The sequence below is a fragment of the Lithobates pipiens genome, unplaced genomic scaffold (assembly GCF_037356315.1).
Source record: "Lithobates pipiens isolate NorthernLeopardFrog02 unplaced genomic scaffold, aLitPip1_a1.2 Scaffold_3, whole genome shotgun sequence".
NCBI classification, from domain to species: Eukaryota; Metazoa; Chordata; class Amphibia; order Anura; family Ranidae; genus Lithobates; species Lithobates pipiens.
In genome coordinates, this window is record NW_027507790.1 from 169212971 (window position 1) to 169232834 (window position 19864).

Below are 19864 nucleotides of genomic sequence, written 5' to 3' on the forward strand. Positions count from 1 at the left end.
TGTAAGTAAACACATTATCACCTCCCAGAATTACACCTACAACTGGGGATGCACCAAGACAGTAAGTACTCGCTGATTACCTGGCTGCATCACTGGGGGCAACACTGGCTGCATCACTGGGGGCAACACTGGCTGCATCACTGGGGGCAACACTGGCTGCATCACTGGGGGCAACACTGGCTGCACTTATCTCTTTTATCAGGTCGCCAGTCTCTGACCACCTCCTGTACCGTGTCGCCAGCCTCTGACCACCTCCTGTACCGTGTCGCCAGCCTCTGACCACCTCCTGTACCGTGTCACCAGCCTCTGACCACCACCTGTAACGTGTAGCCAGCCTCTGACCACCTCCTGTAACGTGTCGCCAGCCTCTGACCACCTCCTGTAACGTGTCGCCAGCCTCTGACCACCTCCTGTACCGTGTCGCCAGCCTCTGACCACCTCCTGTACCGTGTCGCCAGCCTCTGACCACCTCCTGTACCGTGTCGCCAGCCTCTGACCACCTCCAGTATAGAAATATTTTCTAGGATTCTAGGTAGGACTGTCATTTTGATAATGGCTGCTCTGCCGAACCATGAGAAATATTTTAAAGACCATCTCTCTAGGTCCCTGTTTTGTGTGGTATTTTTTGTGTTCTCTTTCAGTGTTAAATTTACTGCTTTAGATTTTTTTTTATAGTTTATTTTGAAGTTTTGATATGTAGCTGTATTGTGTGAATATATTCCATGGATCGGTTTCGGATTATTATAGTGCACCATTGAATTTGATTGTTCTGTGCCTGTTAGCTGGTGTGACAGTGGTCTTAAGTGGTTTGCTAGGAATTTTGCAAATAATTTCAAGTCGAGATTAAGTAGGGAAATCGGCCTGTAATAGTGGGGTCCTTGTTAAGCTTGGGCAGCACTGTAACGTGAGCTCTCAGAAAATCATCTGGGATCTCCTGGGGGTTCTTTTAGATAGTTAAAAGTTTTCAATAGATGTGGTATCAGGAGTGTGGAAAAGGACTTCTAGTAGTGAGCTGTAAGGCTGTCTGGCAAATACAAAAACGCAGAAAAGGGCGCCTCTGGGTGCAGATTTTTTTAAAACTTCATAAATGTATTAATAAACAATTTTGCACTCACATATTCCAAGATAGAAATGGGCATTGACATTAGGGTCATGTGTTTCGTTCCGTCATATAGGTGATCCAGTCCGCAGATGTCCTGTTGCTCCACTGGGCGTCTCCACTGTTTAGTTGTTGAATTTGCCGGCTTACAGTGGACGCAGTGTGTATCACCCCAAAGCGAGGCTTGGAGCGCTGTGACAAGCGGGACGCAGAGCTATGACGTCACTTCCTGGTGACGTGTTTCCTAAGCGATCAGGTAGTGATGGATAGACGACCACGCTCTTTCATCAGGCCAATCTTTTGATGTGGAATTTCCCTCAAAAGACTAATACATTTAATTTGGACTTGATTTTTAATATATACAGAGACATCTTTTCTGTAGTTGCATTGCATGTTTATATGCTTTTATGTGGACAGTCCTTCCTTTCTTGGTGATATTACTTTTGGTTCCTTGCGCCTCTACTTGTCTTGTGTAAGGCCGTCTGGACCTGGGCTTTTCCCTGGCTTGAGAGATATAATGGCCATTATTAGTTCTGTTTCCGTGATTGTGACTTCCATCAGTTAGCGTGGGTAGGCCGCTGTCGGTAAGAAATTGATGGATTATTTGTGTCCGCTTCCCAGGATGGTGTATGTGCATTTTGGCAAGTTGTACAAATATATATTTGTGCAATCTTTTGAGTGTCCTGTACTGTTTGATTATTTTTTATGACAGATCTGTAAACTGTAGTCTCTTCCTTGGATCAAGTAGGGATGTATGTAGCCGTTTCTATCACTAGGGAATGCTTGTGTTTTGTTTCCATTTCACCTATTGCATGTGCCAGGTCATTAAGTTTTTTCTTTTCCCTTTATTTCACTGCACCCATCCTGATTCTTTCCCCTTATCACAAATTGTGGGCCTCCCATATTGTCAATGGAGACAACTCATCTGTGTTATTTTCTGTACATTTTCTGTAAAGTAGGTTTTTAAGGCTTCTGTTATTTTACTTAGTCCTGATGTGTCTGTGAGCAAGGATGGGTTTAGGCTCCAATTGCTAGTTCTAGGCCGTCTGTGTCTACAGTGTCAGTGAGATAGGTGCATGGTCCAAAAATTTTTTAATACAAATTCTGGCAGATTGCAAGAGAGGTAGATCCCTTTGGGCGAGAAAAATGTAGTCATTGCGTGAGAACTTATTGTGTAGGGCAGAGAAATATGTGAAAGCTTTACCCGTAGGATTAGTAGTGCGCCATGTATGTAAGTGAGGCTAACAGAGTTGTTTTTTTTTGTTTTGTTTTTTACGCAGTTTTTTGTATATTGGGCTGGATTTGCCATCTGATGTGTCTTGTAGTGGGTTTAGTGATGTGTTAAAGTCTCATCCCAGCACTATGCAGCCTGAGCTCTTTAATTCATCAACCACATGCTGGCAAAAAGTGACTTGGGCAAAATTGCCGTTTTTAAGAAATAGAAAACTACCCTCTGTGTCTGCATGCTGCTGAGATATAGCAAAGCCTGCATTCTTTTGTGGAGTAAAATAGATACGCCTTTAGATTTGGAAGTGGAGTTTGTAGCATGGTAAACTTGTGGGTGTTGCTTTTCATGTAGTCTTGGTACAGTACCTGTTTTGAAGTGTCTCCTGGAGAAACACCACAGACGGCTTCACTTTGTTTAGTTCTCCAAGTATGGAGGTTTACTTCTCTGGTGTATTTAAATCCCTGACATTATGAGAGATAGCAAAAGGTATCAATCATAGAATAGGACATAGTTAACACAATAGACAGTATACCTTAATTGAATGAGTCATTTCAATGAATTCCTTTGCAGATAGAAAAGAATAGGAATTTATGTGGTCTAGGAAGTAGTCTAGTTACTCTCTAGGGGAGTATCATGTGAGGATAGGAAATAGGTCTCCTGGCATCAAACTTTGGGAGAAAGGATTCATGTCCAGTTAAAAAGCCAAACAGAATCCGCTGTTAGGGGCAATGGGAGGTTATTACCACAGTAATGTCAATAATGAGTGTGAAAGAAACCTGTAGTAATAAAATGGTGTAAGCAAAGCCTCCCGCGGCCCTCAAGTAAAGCAATTGAAATTATTCACCCCCCCTTCACCCATTTAAGTGATAGCATGAGCCTATTTCATAAGGATGGCGTTAAGAGCAAATGGTAATTGAACAATGAAACCCAGATTATATCAGATATCCTGATGAATCTGAAAGACCTGGCTTTAATCAGACTCCAGCATGATAAACATTGTAAACAGTCAAAGCATTATAAACTGTATAAACTAACAGACCGACCCCCCCCCCCCCCCCCCCAAATACACTAGCAGGAGTTCTGACAGTAATGTATAGTGGCGAGAATCATATCATATATTAACTTGTTTGCTCTGATAATGCCTTGTTTTGACTTAACCAAGCAAGGGCCACAGTTCGACCAATTTGGAAGAAGAGAGGAGTCCGAATCTAAATAGAATACCCCTCCATATTATATATGTGCCCAAGGAAATACCTTGAGGAAATGTGTATAGTCAAAGACCGAGGGGTAATTGTATGTTCATTTTTGGTCAAGCTGTGGGCCCAGCACAGTAATCAGTAGACAGAAATACTCGTGCTGAAAGATCAGGTTGGTTAGTGGGTGAGGATATTTCTGCATACGCAATTTACATAAGCTTATAACCAATAATATTTCAGGATCCATTTAAGTTCCAGAGATACCGGAAATCATAGACCCGACAGGCATGTCAAGTCTAGGATCTCTGAGTTGGGGAATTCCAAGGTCTGGCCCTCTGAAGTTATCACAAGGTAATTCCAACTTTCACCACAAGATAGTGTCCAAGGTTAATAAATCTCTGTATGGAAAAAGCGTTCTCTTATAGCAGCCATTCTCAACCAGGGTTCTGTGGAACCTTGGGGTTCCTTCAGAGGTTTCTAAGTGTTCCTTAAACTGTGGCTAATGAACCACCTATTTGATGATGCCTGCAGAGTTGAAGGTTCAGCACCGCTTGGCAAAGCCAGCAGCATGACTCCACATATCATTTTTAGCTGTCTTTAAGGGTGGCATTCTGAGCACCACTTTAAGGTGGGACATTCTTCCTATTGACCACTAATCTAAGGAGCATTGTTCCCATTGAGTCCTGATGAATTGGTTTTAGTAAGGGTTCCTTGAGAAATGAAAATTTAATTTTTGGGGTTCCTCTAGGGTTAAAAGGGCTGAGAAAACCTGTCTTATAGGATTAGATATCTGGGAAAGGCATAATATCTCAGGGAAATAGGAATGTCTGTCCTAGGTCATATCAGAGAGGGAGGGAGGGGAAGTTGTAGTTGGCAGATAAATCATTCAAGTTCATGGCCTGTGTAACCATAATCACGTAGATTACCTCTTCTATGTGGTTATTGTTACACAGGCCATGAACTTTATTGACTTACCTGCCAACTACAACTTCCCCTCCGCCTCCCTCCCTCTCTTATATGACCTAGGATGGACATTCCTATTTCCCTGAGATATTATGCCTTTCACAGATATCTAACTCTATGAGATAACACTTTTTCCATACAGAGATTTGTTAACCTTGGATACCATCTTGTGGTGAAAGTTGTAATTACATCGTGATATCTTCAATGTGTAACAATAATCACGTAGCTTACCTCTTAGGGTGACGAGGAAGAGGTTCAGTCCAACATGTAATCAGAAATAACCTGTACAACAATTCCATAGGAGAGGCATAAGCAGGGTAAAGTACCGTGTTTCCCCGATAGTAAGACACCCCCGATTGTAAGACGTATCGGGAGTTTCATAGGGGTCGGCTAATATAAGCCGTACCCCGAAAGTAAGACGTATGTCTTACTTTCGGGGAAACACGGGGGTATTGCCGCCTCCAGTGACGTACGGTACTAAGAGTGGGGCGGGGGGTGCGGGCCGCACCCTGGGGGGGGTGCCAGGCCAGCGCCCTCCCCCTCCGACTGAAGAGACAGCGCCGTTTTGATCAGTCTCGGCCGAGCAGAGTGAAGCCGCCTCCCCCTCCTCTTGTATGGCTACACAGTGCTGTGTATGGAGGAGGAGGAGGGGGAGGCGGCTTCAGTGAAGCCGCCTCCCCCTCCTTCTCCTTCATGGACAGCACTGTGTAGCCATACAAGAGGAGGGGGAGGCGGCTTCACTCTGCTCGGCTGTGAGTGACAGCCGCTGCCCAAGACTGATCAGAACGGCGCGACGCAGGTGTCACTGGCTCTGTGCCCTCCCGGAAAAAGGTCAGTGCATACAGAGAGAGACCAAGGAGGGGGAGGGGGAGGGGGGGTGTGAAGAGATTCTCTGCAGCTCTTGTAACCGCAAGATGCAGCTGAGGAGGACTACAAGTCCCAACATACCGGGCTGTGTGTGCTTACAGTTCTCCTCTGCTGAGCATAGCAGCTTTGTATGCTTGGACTTGTAGTCCTCCATAGGTTAAAACAAAAAATTCGACACTTTTTATTCCAATATAAGACATACCCCGAAAGTAAGACATAGTGGGGCTTTTGGGGATAAAAAAAAAGTAAGACACTGTCTTACTTTCGGGGAAACACGGTAGCTGGCAAAAATCAGGTGTTGTCTTGAGATCTATGTCCTTTAGCAGAGTAAGGTGATTTACCATAGCTGGGACCTTGTGCTTGTTGAATTTTTTTTCTTGGTGGAGGGAGGTTTGGAAGAGGATGTTTGGGGGGGGGCGCTCCCTGTGGGGGAATACGGAATTCCGTGTACCATTCCCGCAGGTCAATCAGGGGTAGTTGCAGTTGCTCGCAAAAGGTTGGAATGTCCTCTGTCATCCTCGGGTAGTATTGTTTGCCCAGAAACGTGCCATTTAAGGCAAAAGGGAAACGCCAGCGATAAAGTATTCCTTTGTCCCTTAGAGCAGCAAGCATAGGGCACATGACTGGCCTGTTCTGCAGAGTAATGTGAAAGATCTTGGAACAGGGAGATATTATGTGCATTAAAGCAGATTTGCTCATTCCATCTGGCTTTGTTCGGGATCTCTTTTACTATAAAACTGTGCAGACAGCATATAATAGCCCTTGGCGGTACTGTGTCTGTGGGACAGGGATTCAGGGCCCTGTGTGTCTGCACAAAATCTATTTCATTGTCTTTAGGGTGTTCAAGTAGCTCATTGAATACCGCCTGAAAATGATATATATATATATATATATATATATATATATATCACCCTAGAGAATAAAATGGTGGTTGTTGCAATTTTTTATATCACACCGTAATTTGCGTAGCAGTCTTTCAAATGCAATTCAAATTTTTTTGAAAAACTAACCAGTAAAGTTAGCCCATTTTTTTTGTATAATGTGAAAGATTTTACGTTGCGAGAATCGTGATGTTTTTATTCTAAGCAAAAAAATCGTGATTCGAGGTATCACGGCGATCGGTAGAGCGAGAGTAATAATTCTAACCCTAGACTTAAACCATGCAACCTGTAGAATTTTTTTAAAAATCGCCTATGGAGATTTTTAAGGGTAAAAGTTTGTCGCCATTCCACAAGAGGGCGTAATTTTGAAGCATGACATATTGGGTATCAATTTACTCTGTGTAACGTCATCTTTCACAATATAAAACAAAAAATGGGCTAACTTTACTGTTTTATCTTTTAATTTAAAAAAAGTGTATTTTTTACAAAAAAAAGTGCACTTGTAAGACTGCTGCGCAAATGCGGTGTGACAGAAAGTATTGCAATGACGGACATTTTATTCTCTAGGGTGTTAAAAAAAAAAAAAAAAAAAAATAATAATGTTTGGGGGTTCTAAGCAATTTTCTAGCAAAAAAACCTGATTTTAACTTTTAAACACCAAATCTCAGAAAGAGGCGCAGTCCTTAACCACTTGCCGCCCGCTGTTGGCAAGTATAGGTCAGCAGAATAGCATGGCCGATGTGTCCGCCATAATGTCATAGTCACGCTGATCGGCGCCATTACTAGTTAAAAAAAAAAAAATTATTAATAAAAATTCTGTAAAACTATCCCCTATTTTGTAGATACTATAACTTTTGCACAAAGCAATCAACAAATGCTTATTGCGATTTTTTTTTTTTTTTTTTTTTTTTCCCCAAAAATATGTAGAAGAATACATATCGGCCCAAACTGAGGGAAATTTTTTTTTATATATTTTTGGGGAATATGTATTATAGCAAAAAAAGTAAAAAATAATGTGGTGTTTTTTTTTTTTTTTCCACCATATTTTTTTGTTTATAGCGGAAAAAACTAAAAACCGCAGTGGTGATCAAATACCCCCAAAAGAATGCTCTATTTGTGGGAGAAAATGGACGTTAATTTTGTTTGGGAGCCACACCGCACGACCGCGCAATTGTCCGTTAAAGCGATGCAGTGCCGAATTGCAAAAAGTGCTCTGGTCAGGAAGGGGGTAAATCCTTCCAGGGCTGAAGTGGTTAAAAAAAAGAAACCACAAACCACACTCAGCTTTTCCAAAAAAAAGCTCCTACAAACGTATGAATCTGATCCCCTGCAGGGGGCTGGCGCCCCTAATGGACCGGCCTCTCCTGGTAAGACCCCTTTCACATGGAGCGAACTTTGTTAAGCAGATCCGCCTGCTCAGCTTAGGATCTGTCTCCTGATCCCCGCTGAGCAGTCACATGACAGGTCCGTGTACTCTCCGCTGATGCAGAATAGACACGGACACAGCTGCTGTTCTCTATGGGCCGGTCGGATGGAAACTGTCCGCCTGTCCAATTTCTTCGGATACCATCCGATCTGCTGGATGGATAGGGGATGGGATCCCCATCAGTCTGTTTTTAGCAGACAGGACACATGTCCATTTACATAGGCCTCGCCATAGGGAACAATGGGTGATCTAAAGGGGCCTAAAGTCTTGTTCACACAGGGCATACACAGCATACATTTACAGGGATGCACAGGTGTTCCATGCATCTCCTGTGCAGGCAGTCCCATTTGATGTCATTTGGAATGTAGCCACGGCACGAACTGAGCCTTTTCTCCCAGTTTTACATCTATGTAGGTCCGCGTGTCCCTGAACTGCCTGCGTTCGGAGTGATGTACGCACACAGATGTCAGATTGGGAACAGCAGCTATGCCTGTGCAGCCATTGCATCCCAATTGACATAAATGGGACTGCCTGTATGGGGATGCATGGAACACCTGTGCGGGTAAACATGGCCCTCCATGGGTGTACACTTTAGTAGGTCACATGTGAATGAAGCTTTAGTAGTAATTTAGCAGAAATTGTGTAAGTAATGATGCGTTTACAGTGCCTTGCGAAAGTATTCGGCCCCCTTGAACTTTTCAACCTTTTGCCACATTTTAGGCTTCAAACATAAAGATATAAAATTTTAATTTTTTGTGAAGAATCACCAACAAGTGGGACACAATTGTGAAGTGGAACGAAATCTATTGGATAATTTAAACTTTTTTAGCAAATAAAAAACTGAAAAGTGCTGCGTGCAAAATTATTCGGCCCCTTTACTTTCAGTGCAGCAAACTCACTCCAGAAGTTCAGCGAGGATCTCTGAATGATCAAATGTTGTCCTAAATGACTGATGGTGATAAATAAAATCCACCTGTGTGTAATCAAGTCTCTGTATAAATGCACCTGCTCTGTGATAGTCTCAGGGTTGTGTTGAAAGCGCAGAGAGCATCATGAAGACCAAGGAACACACCAGGCAGGTCCGTAATACTGTTGTGGAGAAGTTTAAAGCCGGATTTGGATACAAAAAGATTTCCAAAGCTTTAAACATCCCAAGGAGCACTGTGCAAGCTATCATTTTGAAATGGAAGGAGTATCAGACCACTGCAAATCCACCAAGACCTGGCCGTCCCTCTAAACTTTCAGCTCAGACAAGGAGAAGACTGATCAGAGATGCAGCCAAGAGGCCCATGATCACTCTGGATGAACTGCAGAGAACTACAGCTGAGGTGGGAGAGTCTGTCCATAGGACAACAATCAGTCGTACACTGCACAAATCTGGCCTTTATGGAAGAGTGGCAAGAAGAAAGACATTTCTCAAAGATATCCATATAAAGTCTCGTCTAAAGTTTGCCACAAGCCACCTGGGAGACACACCAAACATGTGGAAGAAGGTGCTCTGGTCAGATGAAACCAAAATCGAACTTTTTGCCCACAATGCAAAACGATATGTTTGGCGTAAAAGCAACACAGCTCATCACCCTCAACACACCATCCCCACTGTCAAACATGGTGGTGGCAGCATCATGGTTTGGGCCTGCTTTTCTTCAGCAGGGACAGGGAAGATGGTTAAAATTGAGGGGAAGATGGATGCAGCCAAATACAGGACCATTCTGGATGAAAACCTGCTGGAGTCTGCAAAAACACGGAAACTGGGATGGAGATTTATCTTCCAACAAGACAATGATCCCAAACATACAGCAAAATCTACAAAGGAATGGTTCACAAATAAACGTATCCAGGTGTTAGAATGGCCAAGTCAAAGTCCAGACCTGAATCCAATCGAGAATATGTGGAAAGAGCTGAAAACTGCTGTTCCCAAACGCTCTCCATCCAACCTCACTGAGCTTGAGCTGTTTTGCAAGGAAGAATGGGCAAGAATTTTAGTCTCTCGATGTGCAAAACTGATAGAGACATACCCCAAGCGACTTGCAGCTGTAATCGCAGCAAAAGGTGGCTCTACAAAGTATTAACGCAAGGGGGCCGAATAATTTTGCACGCCCCACTTTTCATTTTTTCATTAGTTAAAAAAGTTTAAAAAATCCAATAGATTTCGTTCCACTTCACAATTGTATCCCACTTGTTGGTGATTCTTCACAAAAAATAAAAATGTTATATCTTTATGTTTGAAGCCTGAAATGTGGCAAAAGGTTGAAAAGTTCAAGGGGGCCGAATACTTTCGCAAGGCACTGTATGTGCACTATTAATGATTTTAGTGTATTTTTGGTGAAAATAGCAATATGATGAACGTTTGCACAATTATTTCAGGGCCCAAAAAATCTGTAGCACTTTTTTTATTTTTTTTTTTATTTTTTTTTAATTCTACAGGTCATGTGTTTCAGAAAATGTCTAGTTTGACAGATCTTTTTAAATTCTGAAAGCTGTAAGTGAAAAATGGTAACCTCCGGATTTCTAGAGTAAATTGTTTGATTTTATTTACAGTTTTGCGTACCTTCAGTTTTCACCATTTCACAAGGTGCAATTTAACCACTTCAATACTGGGCACTTTCCCCCCTTCCTGCCCAAGCAAATGTTTAGATTTCAGCGATGTCGCTGTTTAAATCACAATTGTACCCAAACAAAATTTTTATCATTTTCTTCCCACAAATATAGCTTTCTTTTGGTAGTATTTGATCACCACTGCAGTTTTTTTATTTTTTGCTAAACAAATAAAAGTACGAAAATTTTGAAAAAAATATTTTTTTTCTTCGTCTCTGTTGTAAAATTTTGTAAATAAGTAAGTTTTCTCCTTCACTGATGAGGCTGCACTGCCGGGCACTCATAGGGGGCACTGATGGGCACTCATAGGTGGGCACTGATTGGCATCCCTGATTAGGAGGCACTGGCAGGTATTGCTGGTGGGCACTGGCATCATGTGTGAGCACACAATGCCACCCATGGCCACCAGGGGTTCCATACCATATCCGAGGGGGGCTGCGCACACCCCCCCCCCCCCCCCCCCGGCTGATATTTGGTAAAGCATCTCCGTCGGAGATCTTGCCTAGATCAAAGTTGCGGTGTGTCAGACTGGCACGCCGCAACAATGATCGGCGGGGGCGCACATCGGTTTGTTATCCTGACCACATCGTATATTGCAACCACTTTGCCGACATCATTTTGCTATATGGCGGGTGGCAAGTGGTTAAAACATACAAATATTTGTTGTTTATTAACTCAATACAGTTTTAACTTTTATATTTTCTAGGAATTTAGCTGGTATTTTGTACATTTTGCCATGTATGAATCCATTATTAATGATTTTAGTGTATTTTTAGAAAAAATACTGTTTATATCCACATTTGCGCAAATATCGTACTGCCTTAAAATTAGTAGCTCCTTCTTTTTATTGTACTGGCCATGTGCTTTCAGAAAATGTATGGTTTGGGGGTCTTTTTAAAAATTCTGAAAGCTGTAGGTGAAAAATTAAAAAACCTTTGTATACGTCCAATTTTTACTATTTCTCAAAAAGGCGCAATTTTAAAATTTTACAAATATTTGGTATTTATTAATACAATGCAATACAGGTTAAGCTTTTATATTTAGTAGGAATTTAGCATAATTTTTTGTAAAATTTGCTGTTTATATCTGCTAGAAATTATTTTATAAAAATTTTCGCGAATATATTGTTAAACAACTGCGCAAATATCGTGGGGCCTTAACAGTCAGGAGCACCTTCTTTTTATTCTACTGGTCCTATGCGCTCAGAAAATATATGGTTCGCTGGGATCTTTTAACAAACTCTGAAGGCTGTAAGGGAATAATGAAAACCTTCAGCTTTTTAGAGAAATGTGGTTATTTACATTTGTGCATATGTTCAGTCTTCACCATTTTGCAAAAAGGCGTGATTGTTAAAAATTACAAGTATTTGTTATTTATTACCTCAATACAGGTTAAAGTGGTTGTATACTCTTTTTTTGTAACTTTTACCTACAGGAAAGCCTATAATAAGGCTTGCCTGTAGGTAAAAAAAAATATCTCCTAAACCTGTACGGTTTAGGAGATATTCCCCTCGGTATGCGCTGCTGACTGCATCGGCGCTTGCGCACGAGGGGATTCTCGGCCTGAAAATCCGGCAGTGGCCGGCCGGCCGGAATGAAATCTCCCGCGCGCATGCGTGGGAGTGACGATATCGCGGCTCCGGCCACTCACAGTGCCGGAGTCGCGATACCCGGAAGAAACGCAGAGGGAGCATGTCAGCTCCCTCGGCGTGGATCGTGCCAGATGTCGGGGCCTCGTTCTAAGGTAAGTATTTCATAATGAGCTAGTATGCGGTGCATACTAGCTCATTATGCCTTTTGCTTTGCAGGTGTTAAAAAAAAATAAAATAAAAAAAAAATAGCGGGTTTACTACCGCTTTAATATTTAGTAGGAACTTTGTAAAATGTACTGTGTTTTTATCTGCTAATAATGATTTTAGTGTATTTTTAACGAAAATATTGTTTTGATAAACATTTGTACAAATATCATTGTGCCCTAAAAATCAGTAGCAGCTTATTTGTATTCTAATGGTCATGTGGTTTTAGAAAATATATGGTGGGGGGGGGTCTTTAACAAACTCTAAAAGCTGGAAAGGAAAAATAAAAAAAAGCAATGGAAAAATTGCAAAAATGGCCTGGTCACCTGGGTGTGAAAATGGATCACAGGGCCTGACAGCAAAAGGGTTAAAGCTAACACTGGCCAAAAGAGAAATCGATATATCTTTTTAAATGTTCTCATGTATTTTTGTCTATAGATTGTAGAAAATAAAATATTTGCAAAATGATATTGGCAAAAGAAAGTTTTGCTTGAACCAAAAAAAATGCTTGTATTAATTCCTCATGTTAAATTCAGACAGGGTTTTTGGATAAACAGGGCTGTGGCATAAATGTAAACATTGCTTTGGTCCATAAGGGGTATACAGGTGCGAGAGCTGAAGTGATTAATCGTGGATTTTTAATTTTATTTTATGCAGGTAATCCCAGACAACACATAACTGCCTTGAAGAAAGCTGTAGACATGGCCTGCAGCGGCGAGCCATCTCTTTACAACTCCCTCAACCTTGCAATGCAGACACTGAAGTCAGTAGCCTTGTCTTTGTAGTGTTTATCAATATATTTGGGGAAAATACTCAAAGTGAAACATGACTTTGGCCATTGCTAGTTTTTGCTAGTTTTGTACTTCAAGTGTTTTTTTTTTTTTTTTTTAAATAACAAACATGTTATACTTACCTCCACTGTGCAGCTCGTTTTGCACAGAGTGGCCCCGAACCTGCTCTTCTGGGGTCCCTCTGCGGCTGTCTCTGCTTCCTCCCTCAGATGCTTCTCACGTTCATGCGAGCTCCCTCGCATGGTGAGAAGCACCTTCGGGCACGCTCCTGTGATACAGCCGGTGGCTATAGCCGCTCGCTGTATCACACGACCCCGCCCCCGGCGCTCCGCGTCAGTGGATGTGTTTGACAGCAGCGCGAGCCAATGGCTGCGCTGCTTTCCATCCATTCCAGCCAATCAGCAGCCAGGCTGAACGGTGGAAAGGACGTCGGGGGATGAGCGCGGGACTTTCGAGGGGTCAGGTAAGTAAAACGGGGGGCTGGGGGGGGGGCAGCACTGTCAGATGTTTTTTTTCACCTTAATGCATAGAATGCATTAAGGTGAAAAAACATTTACCTTTACAACCCCTTTAATGCATTCCTCACACACCCCCCCCCCTTTTTTCTTACCTGAGCCCTCATTTGATCCAGCACTGGGCACGTCTGCAGCGCTTCTCTTCCCTCACTTCCAGGTCTTGCTGGCTTTGCTTGGGCAATTGAAACTTTGGGTTCCCAGTGCTGTTAATCAAAGCCAATGACAAGGGAGCAGAGGGCAGGGCCAAGTCCTGCTGTCTATGTCAATGGACGCAACAGCAGAGCTCGGAAGTGAGCACGCATGTGTGCCCCCATGGGAAGCGGCTTCCTATGGGGACACTGGACAGAGAGGAGGGACCAGGAGCGCCGGTGGGGGACCCGAGAAGGGGAGGTTCACGGCCGCTCTATGGAGTTCCATGGTACAGTAAATATAGATCTGTTTTGTTTGTTTTTATTTTTACCTTTACAATCGCTTTAAGGTACTAAATACGTGTTTCATCTCCAGCCGCTGACTTTGATTTTTAAGAAGGAATCTTATATGCTGTAGTTCAGTCACCTAGAGAAATTGGTGATTGTTACAGTATACCACTGTTTATTTATATTGCTAAAATATGTGTTTTTAACATTTATATTGGGCAAATTGTTTTACTGTATGTTCTAACAATTTGCTCATTACATACGTGGTCTGTAAGTAGTAAGTATAATGAGGTTGATTTACTAATGGGAAATAATACTGCGCACTGCAATCGCACTTTAAGGGACAATTTTTATTTTTATTTTCGTTTTTTTGATTAGGTTTTGCAAATTTTACAAGGAAAGCCGTTCAATACCCAGTGAACAGAACAGTTACAATATGCAATAATGAGGTTGTACCATTTACAATGTTGCATAAATAGAAGGTCAATACTCTAAGGTGGAAACCTTAATGCAATGTTTTAGGTAAATGGAAGAAGGCAAAAAATTTGAGGAAAGAAAAAACACAGTACTATTATTAGATATATTATTTGGTATCTATTGTATTGTTAACTAAAAAGAAAACCATGGGAAGTAACATTAATGTGTGCGCACGGTGGGTGGTCAGTCTTCACTTGTTGAGATAGAACAGGTATTAAGGAAGGACTCTATCTCTGCCACACCGCCCACCTATCATGGTATCGCGTGTAGTTCCCACTATTGTACGCCAGTATTTTTTTATAACTGGATAACGTCCATTTTTTTAAACTTCTGATATGTTTGGGGTAGAAGGTGATTTCCAGTATTTTGCGTTTTAATGTGCGAGCCAAGGTTGTATGTTTTTAAATGTCATAGTTCACACCAGTGCTTGCAGTTCCAATGCGTTCCAGAAAAAATAAAAAGTGGAACATTTTGCATTTTCATGTACTGGAATGCCGTAAAACGCATCAAAAACACCTTGAAACGCACCTAAATGTACCAAAAATGCACTGGAACACACATGTCCTTAAGGTTAAGAAAAAGAGTGGGAAAAAACGCACTGGACTGCATCAAAAATGCATCTGGAATGCATCCTGACTGTGTTTATATGGTGGGAACTGGCCCTCAGTGCATTTGCTCTAGATCTGAAGGGAAGCTCTGCTGATTTCGATCATCCAATCATGTACAAACAAAAATGCTGTGTTTTTTATTTTCCTTGCATGTGATGACGTATTCTTTGCAAAATTAAGCTTTACCTCATTTACTAAGCTCTGGAGCAAGTACATCTGCAGTGCACAGTATATTTTCCCCCAATGTGTACATACCTCTACAAACCAACCAGAGTTCACTTACTGAAGTCAAACCATTACAGTATGGAATCTGCTTGGTTGTTATGGGTCCATTGCGCTCTCTGCTGTTTTACTGAGTAAGCCCATATCTGATTCACTTACCAGAAGTGATTTCCAGTAAATATCCTAGTTGAACCTTAAGGTTGGGTACTATCTGTGATTTATTTGCAACTAACCGTTCTATTTTCAGGACAAGTTTTCGAAGGTCTACCACCCCCTCCTCCTCAGTCCGAGCATTATTGATACACTGTGTATCAACAATGCCCGTGTGTACTGCTCATGATATTTTTGTTTGTTTATTTTTTGCATGAACAGTTACATTTACAGGACAAGCTTTTAGGGGTCTACTACCTCTTCCTTCTCAGTCCAAGCAGTATTAATACACTGTGAATCAGTACTGCTTGAGCCAAGAAAAAGGTGGTAGGACCCCTAAGCTCCATTCATACCTGTGTGCTTCCGGAACATGCAAAAAATGTGCTAAAATGGGCAACATGCTTGCAGGTGCCATTTAAGGGAAAGTTAACCCTGATGGGTTTACTTCCTCTTTGATTCCCTGCAAAGGTAAAGCATAATGGACTACTATGCATCGCATAGTAGTCCATTATGTGTCACTTGCCTGACACAGGAGCCAGCGAAGTCACCGCTGTCCCCTGTAGTTCTGAGCGTACATCTTCTTGGTGGGTCTCGCTTCTCCGGCGCTGTGATTCGCCGGAGCAGCGATGACGTCACGCCTGCGCACGGGAGCCGACACTCGCGGCATATCGCCACGATCTGCGGCTTACCCAGTGCGCCCGGCAACGCTGTCTACAGCGCATGCGCCGTAGACAGCGGTGGCTGTCTTCAGGTAAATATCTCCTAAACCGTATAGGTTTAGGAGATATTTCTTGGACCTACAGGTAAGCCTTAATCTAGGCTTACCTATAGGTCAAAGTGGTTTGTAAGGGTTTACAACCACTTTAAGAATTAATGGCACCTGCAAGCATGTTGCCCATTTTAGCACATCTAGTCATGTGACAATGTGCGAGGCTCATCGCTCAAAGAAGGTGCAGGAGCTATTTTGCAGCCCATTAAAAAAAAAAAAATATGCACAAAAAAAAAAAGCCAATGGGCGCATTGCACAGATGTGAATAGGGCTTAAAAGCTTGTTCTCTTAGTGCAGATAAAGTATCATGAACTACTAGTACTTCATTGCCTTGTTGAATCGAATCTTAGAAACACATGTAGCTACTAGAGGGAGAAAGTACAAAGCTACACACAAATAATCATCATAAAATCATGGAATGAAGTCTATATGCAAATCATCATGAAATTATGGAATAGGATCTATACACACATGACCATGGGACAGGAAGCAACTTGAGGTCACATCAAAGAGTAATTTCATTTTTTTTTTAAAAGAAAGTCAAATGGCATCTAGCTGACCAGTACACAGGGAAATATATCCATTTTATTTTTAAACATGTAAAGGCTCTGTTAGGACTGTGCGAATGGAATGTGAGTGAGGCTTTTTATGTATCATTCATGTTAGAGTTCTTGTGCTAAGGTTGATAATTGAGATATGTATCTTTTTTTTTTTTTTTTTTTTTTTATGTAGACACATGCCTGGCCATACAAGCCGTGAGATTCTCGTAATTTTTAGCAGCTTGACAACTTGTGATCCTTCTAATATTTATGATATGATAAAGGTAATTGATGTATTTTATAACATCTATTATAAGAGATGCAGATTCCTTGTTATTAGGCTGCACAGTGTTTAGGTTACAGGGAAGTGCATCTTTATGTTGTAAACATTGTGATTTCCAGATACATAGCTTCACATTCAAACTTATTACAGTAATATCTAAACAATGTACCTAAATTTGTGATATGCTCTATAAATTACTGCCTCTGTGGCTAGGAGGAGAATATTTCTCATGAAAATACTATGATACAGTAATTATAGTGTACAGTATAATTTAGATCAGGTTGTATACAGGCTGCAGTGTTGATGATGGACTTCTTTTACATAGATATGTTAGTTCTAGGTATGGTTTCCTCTTAAAGGGTAAGTCTTCCAGTGTTGTTGTTTAAGTTTATAGATCATTTTAAAAAGTGCTGTGCTCAGATATCAATTCATACAAGCATAAACACATAAATTAGTATGATGAAATCAATTCTCATGTGAAAAAAATAACCATCGAACAAACAAAGTAAATTAAGAAATACACCTCCACAAATGTGAAAAATAGCAAATGCTCAAATAAGTAAAAGTTCACAAAATGTAAAAGTATAATAGAAAGTTCCAAAAAAATAGTGAATCCTCTGAGAGATAAAACTTTGGCAAGAAAACTGGTAGTAGAAAAAAACCTCCACCAAAGCTGTGTCTTGTGTGTAAAGGCACCTTACCAAAAGGCAAGACCAACTATAACAGATGGTCAAGTACGCTCTGTATCTAATCCATGTGCCAAGCGAATCGCCAGACCTCCAGAAAAGACCCTCCGTTATCACTCAAAAAACATCTGTCACAAATCAAGAGAAATGGAGAGAAACTCTCATGGTGTAGTATTTAACCACTTCAGCCCCGGACCAATTTTCAGCCTAAGGACCAGAGATCTTTTTACAATTTCGCACTGCACTGCTTTAACTGGTAATTGCGCGGTCATGCAATGTTGTACCCAAACGAAATTTGCGTCCTTTTCTTCCCACAAATGGAGCTTTCTTTTGATGGTATTTGATTGCCTCTGCGATTTTTATTTTTTGTGATATAAATGGAAAAAGACCGAAAATTTTGAGAAAATATATTTTCTACTTTTTGTTATTAGAAAAATCGAATAAACTCAATTTTAGTCATACATTTAGGGCAAAATTTATTCAGCCACATGTCTTTAGTAAAAAAAAATGTCAATAAGCGTATATTTATTGGTTTGCGCAAAAGTTATAGCGTCTACAAACTAGAGTAAATTTTCTGGAATTTACACAGCTTTTAGTTTACGACTAAACGTGCTAAAATGGCCGGGCAGTACAAACCCCCCCCCAAATGACCCCATTTTGTAAAGTAGACACCCCAAGGAAATTGCTGAGGGGCATGTTGAGCCCATTGAATATTTTTTTTTGTCCCAAGCGATTGAATAATGACACAAAAAAAAAAAAGTTTACAAAAAGTTGTCACTAAATAATATATTGCTCACACATGCCATAGTTATATGTGGAATTGCACCCCAAAATATATTCTGCTGCTTCTCCTGAGTACGGGGATACCACATATGTGGGACTTTTTGGGAGTCTAGCTGCGTACGGCACCCCGAAAACCAATCACTGCCTTCAGGATTTCTAAGGGTGCAAATTTTTGATTTCACTCCTCACTACCTATCACAGTTTCGAAGGCCATAAAATGCCAAAATAACACAAAACCCCCCCAAATGACCCCATTTTGGAAAGTAGACACCCCAAGCTATTTACTGAGAGGCATGTTGAGTCCATGAAATATTTTATATTTTGCCACAAGTTGCAGGAATATTACAATTTATTTTTTATTTTTTGCACAAAGTTGTCACTAAATGATATATTGCTCACACATGCTATGGGCATAAGTCAAATTACACCCCAAAAGAAATTCTGCTGCTTCTCCCGAGTACGGGGATACCACATGTGGGGGACTTTTTGGGAGCCTAGCTACGTACGGGACCCCGAAAACCAAGCACTGCCTTCCGGATTTAAATATAAAACGCTACCAAAAAAAACTGTTAGCTATTGCAGGGATCAGGCCTGACTCTGCGATCGCTGCAGTTATGTGTTTAGTGTTTTGTAAGTGACAGCGATCGATCGATACTGCACTTGGGTGGGCTGGGCGGAGGGGCACAACGCAGGTGCTAGCAGGTATCTGGGCTGATCCTGCTAACAATGCGTTTTTTGGAACCCTAAACTGCTGGGGACGCTAGTATAGATCTGATCAGATCAGATATTGATCTGTTCAGATTCTATACCACTACGGGAGGTTTATGCTTTGCGCGTGGGTGTTAGCGGTACTGGCACTAACCTAGCGCTGCCTAGGGCGACGCAGACCCTGACCCTAAAACCTAATTGATATCACCTGCCGGGTGATCAGGGGGTTAAACCTTTATTGGGTAATAAATGGTGGGTGCCCTGATGCTATAGATCGGGGGGGTTTGTATACCTATGTGTGCCTATGTGTTAGTGTAGTGTTGGTGCACACTTACTTTCACTTCTCCTCGTAGTCCGGTCAATAAGACCGCCCCGAGGAGAATGACATCACTTCCTCCCTACCTGTGTTTACTATACACAGAGGGAGGAAGCTTCTCATTCGCCAGGAGTGATCGAGAGGGGATGGCCAGAAACCAACGGCCATCCCCTCATCCTGGATCGCTCCTGCAGAGAAACGGACCGCCGCATCCAGCGGGAGGGGGTCCGATCAGACCCCCCACCCGCTGGAAGGCAAGCACGTACATGTACGTGCTTGTGCCTGTACATGCCATTGTGATGACGTACAATGGCATGCGGCGGTCCTTAAGTGGTTAAATATGAATGATTAAAAATACTCGCAAAGCCAATGTTAAAAAAAAAAACAACTTCGTATATTGCGGTACACAGGGATCTTAATTCTCTCCTCGTGCTGTAAATCTGTCCACTTTTGAGTCCCGGTTAGCGTGGCCCCGTTGCTCTCACTGGTCCGGTCTGTTGTGTTTTGTCGCAGTGTATGTCATCAGGGGGAGTGTGTTGGTTTTTTTT

At 41.8% G+C, this 19864-nt stretch overlaps 1 protein-coding gene across 3 annotated transcripts in view; it reads left to right on the forward strand.

Annotated features, from left to right (window-relative positions):
- GTF2H2 (general transcription factor IIH subunit 2) overlaps positions 1-19864 on the forward strand; it is a 76799-nt gene that overhangs the window by 25787 nt on the left and 31148 nt on the right. For all 3 annotated transcript variants that reach the window (XM_077462477.1, XM_077462478.1, XM_077462480.1), the window contains exons 8-9: positions 12711-12816; positions 16734-16824. In XM_077462477.1, coding sequence (XP_077318603.1) covers positions 12711-12816; positions 16734-16824 — 197 coding nt within the window. The remainder of the gene's footprint in view (positions 1-12710; positions 12817-16733; positions 16825-19864) is intronic.